The sequence below is a fragment of the Nicotiana attenuata genome, unplaced genomic scaffold, assembly GCF_001879085.1.
Source record: "Nicotiana attenuata strain UT unplaced genomic scaffold, NIATTr2, whole genome shotgun sequence".
Taxonomy (NCBI): domain Eukaryota; kingdom Viridiplantae; phylum Streptophyta; class Magnoliopsida; order Solanales; family Solanaceae; genus Nicotiana; species Nicotiana attenuata.
In genome coordinates this window covers 22,421-36,035 of record NW_017672053.1, presented here as the reverse complement: position 1 = coordinate 36,035, position 13,615 = coordinate 22,421, and the positions used below count along the sequence as shown (strand labels likewise).

Sequence of the window (13,615 nt, the reverse complement as noted above, 5' to 3'; positions counted from 1 at the left end):
GCCTAGGAAATCGGGTCTCCCCCAAAAATGATAGGGATTTCGTTATCAAACCGCACAATCAAGAATTACGAAGTCGGCGGGCAAATGGAATCCTCCAACTTTCACAATCACATCATCAACAATCCCTACCGGTCGCTTAATGGAACGATCAGCCATTTGTAATCTCATGCTTGTTGGCCTTGGCATGCCTAATCCCGCTTGCTTATAAATGGCAAGTGGCATCAAGTTGATGCTAGCCCCATTGTCACAAAGGGCTCTTGCAAATTCACACGCCCCGATAGTGCATGGAATAGGAAAGGCTCCCGGGTCCTCTTTCTTTTGGACAAGGGTTGTGGCAATAATAGAGCTAACTCGGTGAGTCGTGTTTACCACCTCATTCTTTGTGGTCCTCTTCTTGGTGATCAAATCCTTCAAATATTTATCAAACCCCGCAATCTCTTGAAAAGCTTCCACAAAAGGAATATTCACCGTTAATTGCTTGAGGATGTCGTAGAATTTTTCAAGTTTGCTATCATCAATCTTTCTTGCGAGCCTTTGAGGAAATGGGGGAGGAGGTCTAGGAATAGGTGGAAGAGCTTTTGGTGTCTCTTTCACTTTTTCCTTCACCTCTTCCCGGTTCTCTTTTTGCACTTTCAACTCCTCCGGAATCTTTTCAACCTCGACAACACTTGGCTCTTCAACCTCAACCCTTTGTTCGGACTCTTCTTCTTCAACCGTTTGTTCAACCTCTCCGTGTAGCACTTTCCCACTCCTAGTAGTGATCGCCATGATGTGAGAAGTTGGGCCACTCCCACTATGATTTGCAACCGTGTCACTAGGGAGTGTTCCCTTTTGTTTTGGATTTTGCTCTTTGGAGAGGTCTCTCATTTGCATCTCCAATTTTTGGATGGAGGCGGTATGAGATCCAACAACCTCGGTCATGTTCCTCATGGAAGCATCGGATTTTTCTTGATTTTGCAACACTCGCTCAAGCATAGCTTCCAACTTCGATTCACTAGAGGACCCTTGGTTCGAATATTGACCCTTTGGAGGAACATAGGGGTTTGAACTCCGGTTAGAAAAGTTGTTGTTGTTGTTCCAATTCCCTTGGTTTGAGCCACCTTGGTCATGCCTCCATTGTTGGTTGCCTTGCCCTTGCGGGTTTGGCCTCCATTGACTTTGTTGCCCTTGACCCTGATAATGTTGTCTTTGATACCCTCCTTGAGGGTTGTTGATATAATTAGCTTCTTCAAACTCTTCATTGGAGATGGGTTGCACATCCTCGACTACATTCACCTTTTTGGTTTGATTTTCCGTGAACATTTTTGTCAACACATTTACATTTGTGGCCAACCCTGCAATTATTTGGTCCCTCTCTTGATTCTCCTTGATCAAGTTGGTCAAGGAAGGAGAACCATATGCAACTCCGCCCGAAGTATCCTCAGAATGCCAAGCTTGATTGTGTTTTGCCATCTTGTCAAGTATTTGCGTAACTCTTGCAAAAGACTTGTCCATAAACGATCCGTCCGCCGCATTCTTCGCTATAGCTTGGTTCATAGGATCCAAACCCATATAAAATTTCTCTAGCAAGATGGAATCTGGAAAGCCATGATTTGGAGACCTCACCAAATATAATTTGAATCGATCGCATGCCACATGTAGGTGTTCCCCTGGTTGTTGCTTGAAGAAGAAAATCTTATCTCGAAGCTCAGACTTCTTGCTCTGTGGGAACCATTTTGCTAGAAATGCTCGGACGAGTTCAGGCCAAGACCGAATAGAATTTGGTGGCAAGTTTTGAAGCCACCTCCTTGCGTCTCCAGCTAGTGAGTACTTGAAGACCCTCAACCTTAGGGCATCATCTGAGACATTGTTTTGCTTATGCATAGCACACACTCCCAAGAAGTTCCTAAGATGTTGTGTTGGATCATCATCAGTAGAATTCCTAAGAAAAACCCTCCGCTTTAAGTATTAGGATTAGACCATGTTCCACTTTGAAAGTTGAGGCACCAATAGCCGGAGGTACAATAGCATTTGTATCATCAATGTACTCATCTATGTCCGCAAAAGGATTTTCTTCCACTTCTTCCTCGTAGTCAGACATGTTTTCCTATCAACACCAAGCAGAGCAAGCGAAGAGTGATGGAATAGAATAAGACGTAAAGAAAAGCACACACTAAATAGTAATTTCAAAACCGTATTCCCCGGCAACGGCGCCAAAATTTGATACGCTCAAATTACACTTTTATAAATTGTGTAAGGCGGTCGATGTCAAATATAATAACCCAACATGGTTGGGGTCGAATCCCACAGGGAATAGGTATGAAAAGATAACTAGAATAGTGTGTTACTCGACTAAAGTCGTAATCCTATCCGGTTAATGGTAACAAGAGTGTGTACTAATAGTGATAAAAGTATGAATTTAGTTTGTTTTGAAGTAACAACCAATTGGAATATTGAAGGTGTAATTAATAGGATTAAGGAAACCAAGGTTGTGTCCCCTTTAATTAAATGTAATTCTATCAGTGTTAATATGATATATTTATAATGGTTGGTCCCTTTGATATGCAAATGATGTCTAAGTAACTACCCAATATTTCCCAATAGTTGAGTAGTATTTCCTCTTTATAATTTTCCCAAATGTAAAAGAGTTGCAATTAATAACAATCAATACATGCCAAATAAAACACACTTATCCCTAAGCAATTTTATTAAACAAGGTTTAAAGCCTTGAGTCTTTGATATTTACTTCTACCAAATTCTAACCCACTTTCCCAAGCAAAGTAGAATTTAATGGCACTTGTTAATGTTTGCAACCACCAACAATAAATGAAGTACGAGAAATAAATAAATATCAACCAACCATTATATATATATATATATGCAATGTTAAACACCCATTAACATAACACCCATTTAGGGGCCACAACCTAAGTATTTAGAGTTAGCTACTCATACTAAAATACAAAAGTAAGAGATTAATAAAAGCCATAAAGCTTACTAAGCGAATATTCTTGACCCCAAAAGACTCCAAAAGTGAGGAGTATTAAAGTCTTGGAATGTAGCTCAAAAACCAGACAAGATGAGCCCACAAAAATATCATAAAGCTATTTATAGTGGACTGAAAATCGTAACAGAAAATGGACAAAAATACCCTTTCAGGTCAGAAATGCGGTCTCATTCTCGTCGCATAAGCGACATGCGGTCCGCATTTTGGACGTCTCCATCGCAGACTGAAACCCTAGTTTTCACATCTTCATCGCATTCCAGCTCTGCGATTCGCATTGCAAAAAGGCGATCGCATTTTGCATCGCACGTTCGTCCTTCAGCAACCTTCATGGTTGGTTTGCGGTTCACTTTGCGGCTCGCAGACAGGTTCTGCAGTCGCATAGTGGACCGCATTCTTGACTTGAAATTTGCCCAGGAGTCTGTTTTTATCTGCGATCTGAATGTTCATTCTGCGGCTCGCATATGTGATCGACGATCGCATAATGCGTCGCAGAATCATCTTTTTGCTGCATTTTGCTCTTTTCTTGTCTTTTTTTTGCTTTCATTTCCATGCTCCTGGGTCCTTAGTCTTTATGTACTGTAAAAACACCAAAATTACATAATTCAAGGAGATAATTGCATTAAAACAAGTTAAAATCTAAGCAATTAGCATTGAAATGTGCCGAAATTCTCCAGCACATCAACATAAAGCATAGGCAAGTATAGGCATAAAACGTGTTAAAATCACAGTTATCAGTCACCACACCTATACGCCACACACATGGAATTTCACATAGCAAGTAAGTCGGGGTTCCCTAATCCCTCGAGTCAAGGTTAGACCAAACACTTACCTCAAGCCAACGGATATCTCAAAGCTCAAATACCACTTTACCTCTTGATTCCACCTCCAATCCACTTGTATCTAGTCATAATTAACTTAATAACATCAATTAACGCTAAAGAAATCAATTCCAATGCATAATTATAGATTCCCGAACATTTTCCCCCCAAAAAGTCAAAAATCGACCCCGGACCTGCTTGGTCAAAAACCGAAATACGGACCAAAACCCGATTACCCATTCACCCCCGAGCCAGGATATACAATTAGTTTTGGAATCCGACCTTAATTTGAGGTCTAAATCCCCAAATTTTGAAATTCCTAAGTTCTACCCAAAAATACCCAATTCCACCATGAAAAACCTGAGATTCTAGGATGAAATTTTGTAAAAAGATGAAATAGATTGAAAGAAATGAGTTAAGAATCATTTACCTGTGATTTGGGATGAGCTTGCCCTAGGAAAATCGCCTCTTGAAGTTTAGGTTTTGAAAAATGGGAGATTGAATGAAAAATCCCGTCTAAGACCCTTTTACTCAGCTGCAGATGATCGCAAATGCGAAGGAGCCATCGTAAATGCGAAGCCCTTCACAGTCCTGCTGCCTTTGTAAAAGCGAAGAGTCACATTTACGAACACTGTTCCTCGCAAATGCGTGTAGAAGATCGCATTTGCGATCATACCCCTTCCCAGACTCCCTTCGCAATTGCGAAGATTTGTTCGCATTTGTGAACTCTACTGGCCCAAGCCTTCTTCGCAATTGCGATAAATAACTCGCAATTGCCATGCCTGCTTCGTTCGCATTTGCGAAGCCTGATCTCGCAATTGCGAGATCAGAGGCTTGCTACAGACACCAGTTACACCAGCAAATTTCTAAGTTCCAAAATCACTCCGTAGCCTATCCAAAACTCAACCGAGCCCTCGGGGCTCCAAACCAAACATGCACACAAGTCTTAAAACATCATAAGAACTTGCTCATGCGATCAAATCGCCAAAATAACATCTAGAACTATGAATTTAGCACCAAATTGCATGAAATTTTCAAGATAGTTTCAAAACTTCTATTTTCTCAACCAAAGATCCGAATCTCGTCAAATCAATTCCATTTTTCACCAAATTTCACAAATAAGGTTTAAATATCATAACGGACCTGTATCAGGCCTCGGAACCAAAATACGGTCCCGATACCAACAAGATCAAATCCTTTATATTATTACATTTTCGGTCTTATCAATTTCCTTCAAAAATTCATTTCTCGGGCTAGGGACCTCAGAATTCGATTCCGAGCATACACCTAGGTCCCATATTTTACTGCGGGCCCTCCGAGACCATATTAATACGGATCCAGGTCCGTTTACCCAAAATATTGACGAAGTTAACAAAAATTATCTTTTTAAGTCAAAAATCATCATTTCATAAAATCTTCACAAAAGGGCTTTCCAGATACACGTCCGGACTGCGCACACAAATTGAGGAGAGATAAAATGAAGTTTTCAAGGCATCGGAACACGAAATCGGATTCTAAAACAAAAGATGACCTTTTGGGTCATCACAATCGTCAGCATGGTTCGAAGGATTACCATCTGGGGAAGGCTGACGAGACCAGGGAATCGGGAAAGCACCACTAGCATGAAGATTGGCTAGCTGACCTTGGAGGATATTATATTGTTGGTCCCTCTTTTCTAGTTGAACTTGAAGGGTATCTAATTGTTTATCTCTCTTTTGTTCTCTAGTCTTTGTCTCTTCAAGCTCTGTTGTCAGCTTTGCGATCTTCTTCTCTATAGATGAGAGAGTCGATCTATCAATTGCATCGCCCTGGGCGGAAGTCCCTATACCTTGCAATCCAACCCTGTTGCACCGAAATGATCTCTCTGGAAGGCCGTATGTTATCCTCTTTTTAGGACCACCGACAACATCCAACTATATCTTCTGCGCTTTTTCGTCTGAAATGGGTGGTCGCTCGCCTTACTCATTCAGTGGCAAGCTCTGAGTGTACTCCTCCACATTAGCCTTGTAGCGACCCTTTATTTAGAAGATAGAAAATTATAAACATTAATTTCAAGTTATAATAGTTATGAAACTTACATATGCAGTCTTCGCTCAATCCTCGACCCATCTAGATGGATCTGTCGGTGCCTTCTTCTTCCGAATGTGAGTCTCCATGAAGAACTCATCATGAGTCATCTTCCTCCCATATTTTTTCCTACAAATATAATAAAATAAATTAAAATATTTAAATATAGTTCGATAAAAATAGATGTAAATATTTAAGGAATTACCAGTAGTCTCCTCATAGTCCTCATGCTCTTTGCACCCACACAGTGCAAGGAGCCACCCTTCTTAGATGCTCGGGCCTTCTTTCCCTGTTCACTCCTCTTCTCGAATTTGCGGTGGTCCACTGCCTTAGCAGATCCTCCCATAAATACGGTAGAACCCATGAAGGCTTCTTGCTCTTCTTTCGAGCAGAGCTGAAGGAATCAGATAGTCTCTTACGGCATTTGAACACAAAATTTGCACAAATTTCACTGTTATACCGGTTCTCCCATGCACACTTAGTCTGCAAATGAAGTGTGTAAAGTTAGATGAAAATATTGTTAATATAATGCTTAAATGGATAAGAATTTTATTAAAACCTTAAATTGGTTGAAAATTTGTTGCACGAGCTCCGGTGGAAAGAAGTCACATAGGGTGCATCATACAATCGGCCAAGAGCTTCAGTGATTATCTTTGTAGTTCGATGATTAGGTATGAACCTGCAACATAGCAATTACATTACATTAAATAAACAAGAGTAGCTATTATAATTCAGCAAAACTAAAGAAGTAATAAATAAATCTTACCCATTGCCCTCAGGCATGATGATCATCCTATGATAACAATCATACTGTACTTCCTCCGGATCATCATCCTCCAATTCTCTAAAGCATGCGTAGAAGGGGGGCATCTGGCTCAACCCTACTATCCCGAAGGCGAAGTCTAGAAATGCTAGTAGACGAACTCTGTGGAGAGGGATATGGGGTCGCTGATGAAGATGGCTGCGATCCACAACCTTGCTCTAGACCCTTGATGCGATCTAGACCACTGCTATGATCCGGCTGGCTGAAATCTAGATGGACGTGATCATGCTGGTGATGAAGCAAATGGTGCAGATGACGGGTAGAACAAAGTCTTTGAAGAACAAACTTATCTCTGTGATGGGTTTCCAGATATTTTCAAGCAAACCACAAAATGCAATAGGGATTAAGGTTTCCATGAAGATATGACAGTCATGACTTTTCATATGAGTCAACTTTCCTTCAATCATATCAGCACGTTTTCCTAGGTTTGAAGCATAACCCTCGGTCATCTTTAGGTTTGCAACCCACTCACAAATTTGTCATCTTTGTTCCAAAGTGAATGTGTAGCTGGCCCTTGGGCTTGAACACCTTACCAGTGTTCGCAGACTGCAAATGTAATTTAGGTCACCTGTAATATTCTTGTAAGTCCAGTCTAGCCTTCGCGTTATCTTTTGTCTTATTCTTATCATCCATCATTGTGTTGAAAAGATTGTCAAAATAGTTCTTCTCAATATGCATGACATCAAGATTGTGTCGGAGAAGATTACCCTTCCAATATGGCAACTCCTAAAATATGCTCTGTTTTGTGCAGTTATGAGTAACACCTTATCCAGAAAATCTAGAAGGTGGGCCCTCTGTAACTGTAGTGAAGTTCTGAACCCTCTCCCAAATTTCCTCACCGGACAAACTTGGAGGTGGCAAACTTTGTGGTGGATATTTGGAGATGCGGGCAATTCCGTTTTTGTGACTTTTCCTCTTTCTTACCTTAATTTGTTGTTGCTATTATTGCTCCGTATTTGGCACTAGTCGTGTAGTCAATTTGGAAAAATTTTGTAACCCTCATATTGTTATAGTGGAGCTTTTTGGATCATTGTGATCCCGTTGTCACACCCCTTTTCTACTCCCCGAAAAATATGCATGTGTATGGATATTATGGTGGGTTAAAGAGTTTTTCCAATTGAAGTGACAAATTTGAGTAGGGATTATTTTATTTATAGAGTCGACACTTGGAATTGGTTTTCGGTGTTCCAAGTCACCTTTTATTTGAATCCCTAGTCAAAGAAAAGTTAGACTCTATTTTTTATCGGTCCGCGAAAACAAAGTTCGGGCAAAGAATTCTGTTGACCGGGGAGAAGGTATTAGCCATTTCCCGAGTCCCGTGGTTCTAGCACGGTCGCTTTATTGACTTAAAACTTGGCTTGAGCTAATTTTGGACAAACTATGATTTATATGTATTTTCATGTTTTACCTATCCGCTTTTAATTATTAAAGTTTTTAAAAAAAAAGTATGATATAAATAGTATAAAATTGTCCTAACCGCGCTACGAAAGCGAATGCGCGACCAAAACGAATTTTATTAATTTTGTCGTAACAGCGCTACGCAAGCGAATCCGCAGTTATGACAAAAGGATTATTAGCACGCTATTATTTTCAGAAAAAATTACTGTATTTGTGCTTTTGAGAAAATTATTTATTAAAAGGTTACTATCGCTATTAAAAAGTTACTATCGCGCTACGCGAGCGAATCCGCGAGTATGGTGAAAGGATTAGAAATTTAACTAAAACTATAGATATAGTAAGAGATTAGTGAATTAAATTATTGAATGTTAAATATCACGTCACGCAAGCGAATCCGTGAATGAAAAGATTTAAGCGTGCCTACTGATTGCCTAGCAATTCAACTAATAAAAAAGAAAATGTGTTAATTAATTAATAACAGAAAGCTGATTTCTATTATTATCTTCTAGCCTTATGGTTGGAAAAATTATGCAAATAAATGTTGGACCAACTCAATCTTTTTTAAAGAAATATGCCAACTTCTTGTTAAAAGGAGAAATGGGCCAGCTTATGGATTTCAGAAGATGGGCCAGCTATTTATTTATTGAGAAAGTGGGCCAATTTGCTTATTTAGTTATGGTATTGAGCCAACATCTATAAAATAAATGGACAAAATATTTATAGACTTCTTAAAGGCATTGGGCCTATTGGACAGAATATGCCTTGGCCCATTATTGAGCTCCGAAAATGGGCATAAGCTGAAAGCCCAATGAATTTCAAATGCTGGTTTACTAAGATAGCCCACCTGGGCTAAATTGCGAGTCTGGCCTCTTTTGTTCTAAGCCATTAACCCTTATTTTTAACTAGCAATTTCCAAACACCTATTTAAGATCTAAGCCACTTTCTACCAAAAAAAAAAAATCTAAAATCCTAGCAGAGATGGTCGCATGTAAAATCTGAATTTTTATCACAATAAATAAAGGTTTCAAGCATGGCTCTTTTGTTATTTTCTTTAAAGAATAGCCTATTAAAACTGGCCAGAATTGCAAAGGTGCAAAAGGAGTCTTTAAGCACATTACAACCTACTTGAACATCTCATTTTATATGCATCAAAACTATAATAGATAGTAAAGACCAAATAACACATTGATAAGAGTGTTTTGATCAACCAAGGATTTATTTTTACATAGAACTACAACAAGATATATTTAACAATAAAGAAATTTAGCTAAGCACTCATTTATTTAATGGATATGCTCCAAACAATCAAGATGAGTTTCCAATCTTCTTGTTAAATGTGAAAATATCTGCAACATAAGATTAAAGAGTTACCTGAGTCGCAGAATAATAAATACAACAATGAAGAATGGAAGCTCAGCAACTAAAGCAGCACAAAAAACAGCAGCAAAAACAGCAGAAAAACCAGCACAGCAATCCATGTTAAAACAGCCGAAAACTTCGAAGAAGACCCAGAAACGAACTCTAAAAGAGGAACTTATACTTTTCCTAAGAGTTTGCAACTCTAAGAGATTCACTCCTAAAGCTCACCATTTCAGCTTACTTTTCATGTGTGTTCAACTGCTTGAAATTTTTTATGTTTTTTAGTGTGTTTAAAGCATTCTAAAAAAAATGTCTATGGAAGTGTGATCCAGTCCCTATAATGAAGAAAGGGGCAGCCCTTAAATAGGCAAAAAGAAAAGCCAACTTTTGGAAAAGATTTAAGTTCACACAAAAATCTCCCCCAAAAGAGGCTGATTTTGGTGTGCATAAAGGCTGTCCAAAAGGTGAAGGACAGCCTGAAATCTGCTATGGCAGGAGCCAAAAGGGTCACTTCAGCCACCCTACTAAAGCAAGCTACTAGTACCCTAACCAAAATTCTAAATTTCAGATTTAACAACACAATATCAAACTATTGATTCAAATTAAACCAATATTCAAACATGTAGTTAAATTTCAACACATGTATTATGAACCAACATGAGCGAACAATAAAATTAACTATTAAAGCCAAACGGAACGCACGATATCGCTGAAGCGATTTAACAAAGACAAACATAATCAGAAATGGATTAGAATAAAGAAACAAAGACAGAAATAACTCTAAACTAAAAACTCAAAAAAAAAGAAAAATTAGAAAATTAATAACGGGGCGGGATTGGATTTTACCATATACTCGAGCATCCGGGAGACGACGATAGGCCAGTGGTACGACTTTCCGAAGCAAGATTCTAATTGTTGATATTCTTGAGACCAAAAGATTCCGGTGAATCCGAGTCCAGTTTAAATAATATCAACGACCAGACCTTGCTCGAGGAGGCCCGGTTAGAGAAAAGAAACGGGCGGCAGTGGGCGGCAGTGGCGGCGGCGCTAGGCAAGTGGTGGTGGCGCTAAGGGCGGCGTGGGTTTTTTTTGAATTTTGGAGTTCGGAGATATGGAAGAGGGGGAGAAGAGGAAGGCCGGCGGTGTAAAATTTCGAAATTTGGGGTGGTGGGCGCGGCTAGGGTTTCGGATTTTTGTAGAGATCTAGCGGAGATTGGTGGAGATTTTGGAGGATATGAGTGGTATAGGTAGAAAGAGGAGGAAGAGGGGAAGAGATGGTAAAAATTTAGGGTGGAATTGGAGGGTTGCCGCCGGCGGCGGCGATTTCCGGCCGGCGGGACGGGCGGCGGTGGGCGGCGTGGCAGAGAGGGAGGAGGAGTGATAAGAAGAAAAAGAGAAAAGAATTAATGGGTGGGAATGGGGAAAATTTTTCAGATTTTGGAGGCTTTAAATACCTAGGCCAGAGAGTCAATGAGATACATTGGATCAAGATGGAATGGAGGGAATAAGATTTGATCTTTGTTTCATTTAGTGAAACGACGTAGTTTTATTATGAAACTAACGTCGTTTTGATCCGGGTCTTGGCAAGCCATCAATTGGTCTGGGTTGGTGCAATTGGGCCAATGATTTGGTCCGATTTTTTAGCCCATTTCACTTTAAAATAACACTAGCCCAAAGTTTTTGTATCTCTCTTAATTAAATCATAATAAACTCTCAAAACCTACCATACACACAAATAAGAACACACACACACACACACACCACACACACATATATATATATATATATATATTATATATATATATATATATATATAAAAGACATGGCAAAAATTAAGCATTTACCAGCTGCCCCTCTTTGCTCGAGAACATGAAGGGTTTTTCGTGCAAAGACAAGTGAAGCCATAGCTAATTTTTGCTCACATATCACTCCAAGGGAAGCAATTTGAAAAATAGTGACCGAACCTTGCTTCTGAGGTTGCCTACAATATCCTTGGCTGTTAAAGGAATCAGGTCAGTGTAGTTCTGGAAAAATTTGGTAGCTGGGACACCAGACACTGGAGTTAAGACTGCTGCTGCGCTGCTGTGTGCTGTTACTCATTACCGTTACTTGCTTCTTAACATCAAAAGAAAAAAGAAGAGCACTACATATGTCTGCAAACTAAGAGTACAAAATTCCTATCTACGTGTCTTCTGGAGTCAAATCTTGATTCTTGACTTGTCTCTAGTGTTGACCTTAGACTGGATCTTGATTCTCTTTAAAAGAAGAGATTATGACTCAAATCTCGGTTGCTTGCTTTCTGGATTAAGATTTTGAGAAAATGAAACTTGAGAAATTTGATTGCCGACACATTTAACAAGCTAAACTCCGACTATCGTGCCGATCGAAGGACTTCTTCTTCTGATGAAAAACTGAAACTGCAAGCTTTAATCGTCACTTGGGCTGTGCGGCAGGAGCCTACAAATCCATCAAGAGACGAACAAAACGAACAAAATTTTGCTGCCCCATTTGGCATTGAGAAAATTTTGTGAGTTATTGGGTAGAAAGCTACAAACTATTTAATTTATTGAATAAGGAAAAGAATGTAATATAAACTAGCTATGTGAGGATACGCAACCACAGGGTAGCACCCTGTGTTACCAATGGCAGTGGAATTATAGCACAGTATCCTAATATTACTGAAAGGAAACGTAGCCGAGGGGTAGGAGCCTTGTACCACTAGGAAGGAATGTAATTAGTGGGTTGGTATCCTTGTATTACTGACAAAGTGTTGATCCCTAGGCGAAACGGTTCTACCTGAGTTAAGCTACATAAAACACCCTGAGCGAAAAGAAGTACTCTACTCGGCAACTATGAGCTGGATCCCCCTAGTAGAAAGGATTCTAACCTGAGTTAAGTTGTGTAAAACACCCTGAGTGAAGAGTACTTTACTCGGAACTAATGATTCCCCTAGGCGAAATGATTCTACCTGGGTTAAGCTGTGTAAACACCCTTGTATTGAGAGTACTTCTCTCACTGAACTATGAGCTCGATCCCCTAGTGCGAAGGATTCTAACCTGAGTTAAGCTGTGTAAAACACCCTGAGCGAAGAGTACTTCTACTCGGAACTATGAGCTGGATCCCCCTAGGCGAAAGGATTCTACCTGAGTTAAGCTGGTGTACACCCTGAGCGAGAGTACTTCTAACTCGGGAACTATGAGCTGGATCCCCCTAGCGCGAAAGGATTTACCTGAGTTTAAGCCTGTGTAAAACCCTGAGCGAAGAATACTTCTACTCGGAACTATGAGCTGGATCCCCCTAGGCGAAAGGATTTCTACCTGAGTTAAGCTCTGTAAAACACCCTGAGCGAAGAGGTACTTCCTACTCGGAAAATATGAGTTGGATTCCCCTAGGCGAAAAAGATTCTAACCTGAGTTAAGATGTGTGAAACAACCTGAGCGAAGAGTAGCTTCTACTCGGAACTATGAGCTGGATCCCCTAGGACGAAAGGATCTACCCTGAGTTAAGCTGTGTAAAACACCCTGAGCGAGGTACTTCTAGCTCGGAACTATGAGTGGATCCCCTAGGCGAAAAGATTCTACCTGAGTTAAGCTACGAAAATGGGAGGTGTGAACAAATAGTGATGCAATGCTGAAAAGAAGAAAATGGAGATTTTAAGAAGCTTATGTTTGGTGACGTTCATACTTTTAGAATTTCCATTCTGTACCGCTTTGTTCCTGCTTCAAACAAAGAGAGATTTATGAGTTTCCAAAGTGGTGGTTGGTTTGTGGCCTTGATGCCTTGAGTAGTTGATTCACGGCCACTGCTGTCGAGAAAACCGATTCTGTCGAGGTGGTACCGAGATGCTCGGCGCTCTTGTAATCATTTTCTAGGAGACCCCTTGGATTTACATTAGTTTCCCCCGACTGTTTCATACCCAGATGTCCATCGGTACCACTACCTTGTTCTAAGGCCAATGCATTAAAATCAAAGCTCAGTTTGTCTTGCACCCAGTATTAGTTTGTGTCCGTAGTGCTTATCAACTTTCTCATGAAGCAGGGTCCTGGCTCATGCGGACTTTTTTAGTTTCTTTAAAAAACACTTTGTTTGCTTTATTCAAATGAGATCTCAGATGGATTCGTGCCTTCCGCCAATGCCATATATACCCCAAATTGTGCTCGATAT

At 40.0% G+C, this 13,615-nt stretch overlaps 1 protein-coding gene across 1 annotated transcript; it reads right to left on the bottom strand.

The window, feature by feature from the left end:
• Positions 1 to 45: 45 nt before the first annotated feature.
• LOC109211546 lies at positions 46 to 1,863 on the bottom strand. The gene has a single exon (XM_019375087.1). It carries the CDS (start codon positions 1,861 to 1,863, stop codon positions 46 to 48), a length of 1,818 nt encoding a protein of 605 aa, XP_019230632.1.
• Positions 1,864 to 13,615: the final 11,752 nt, after the last annotated feature.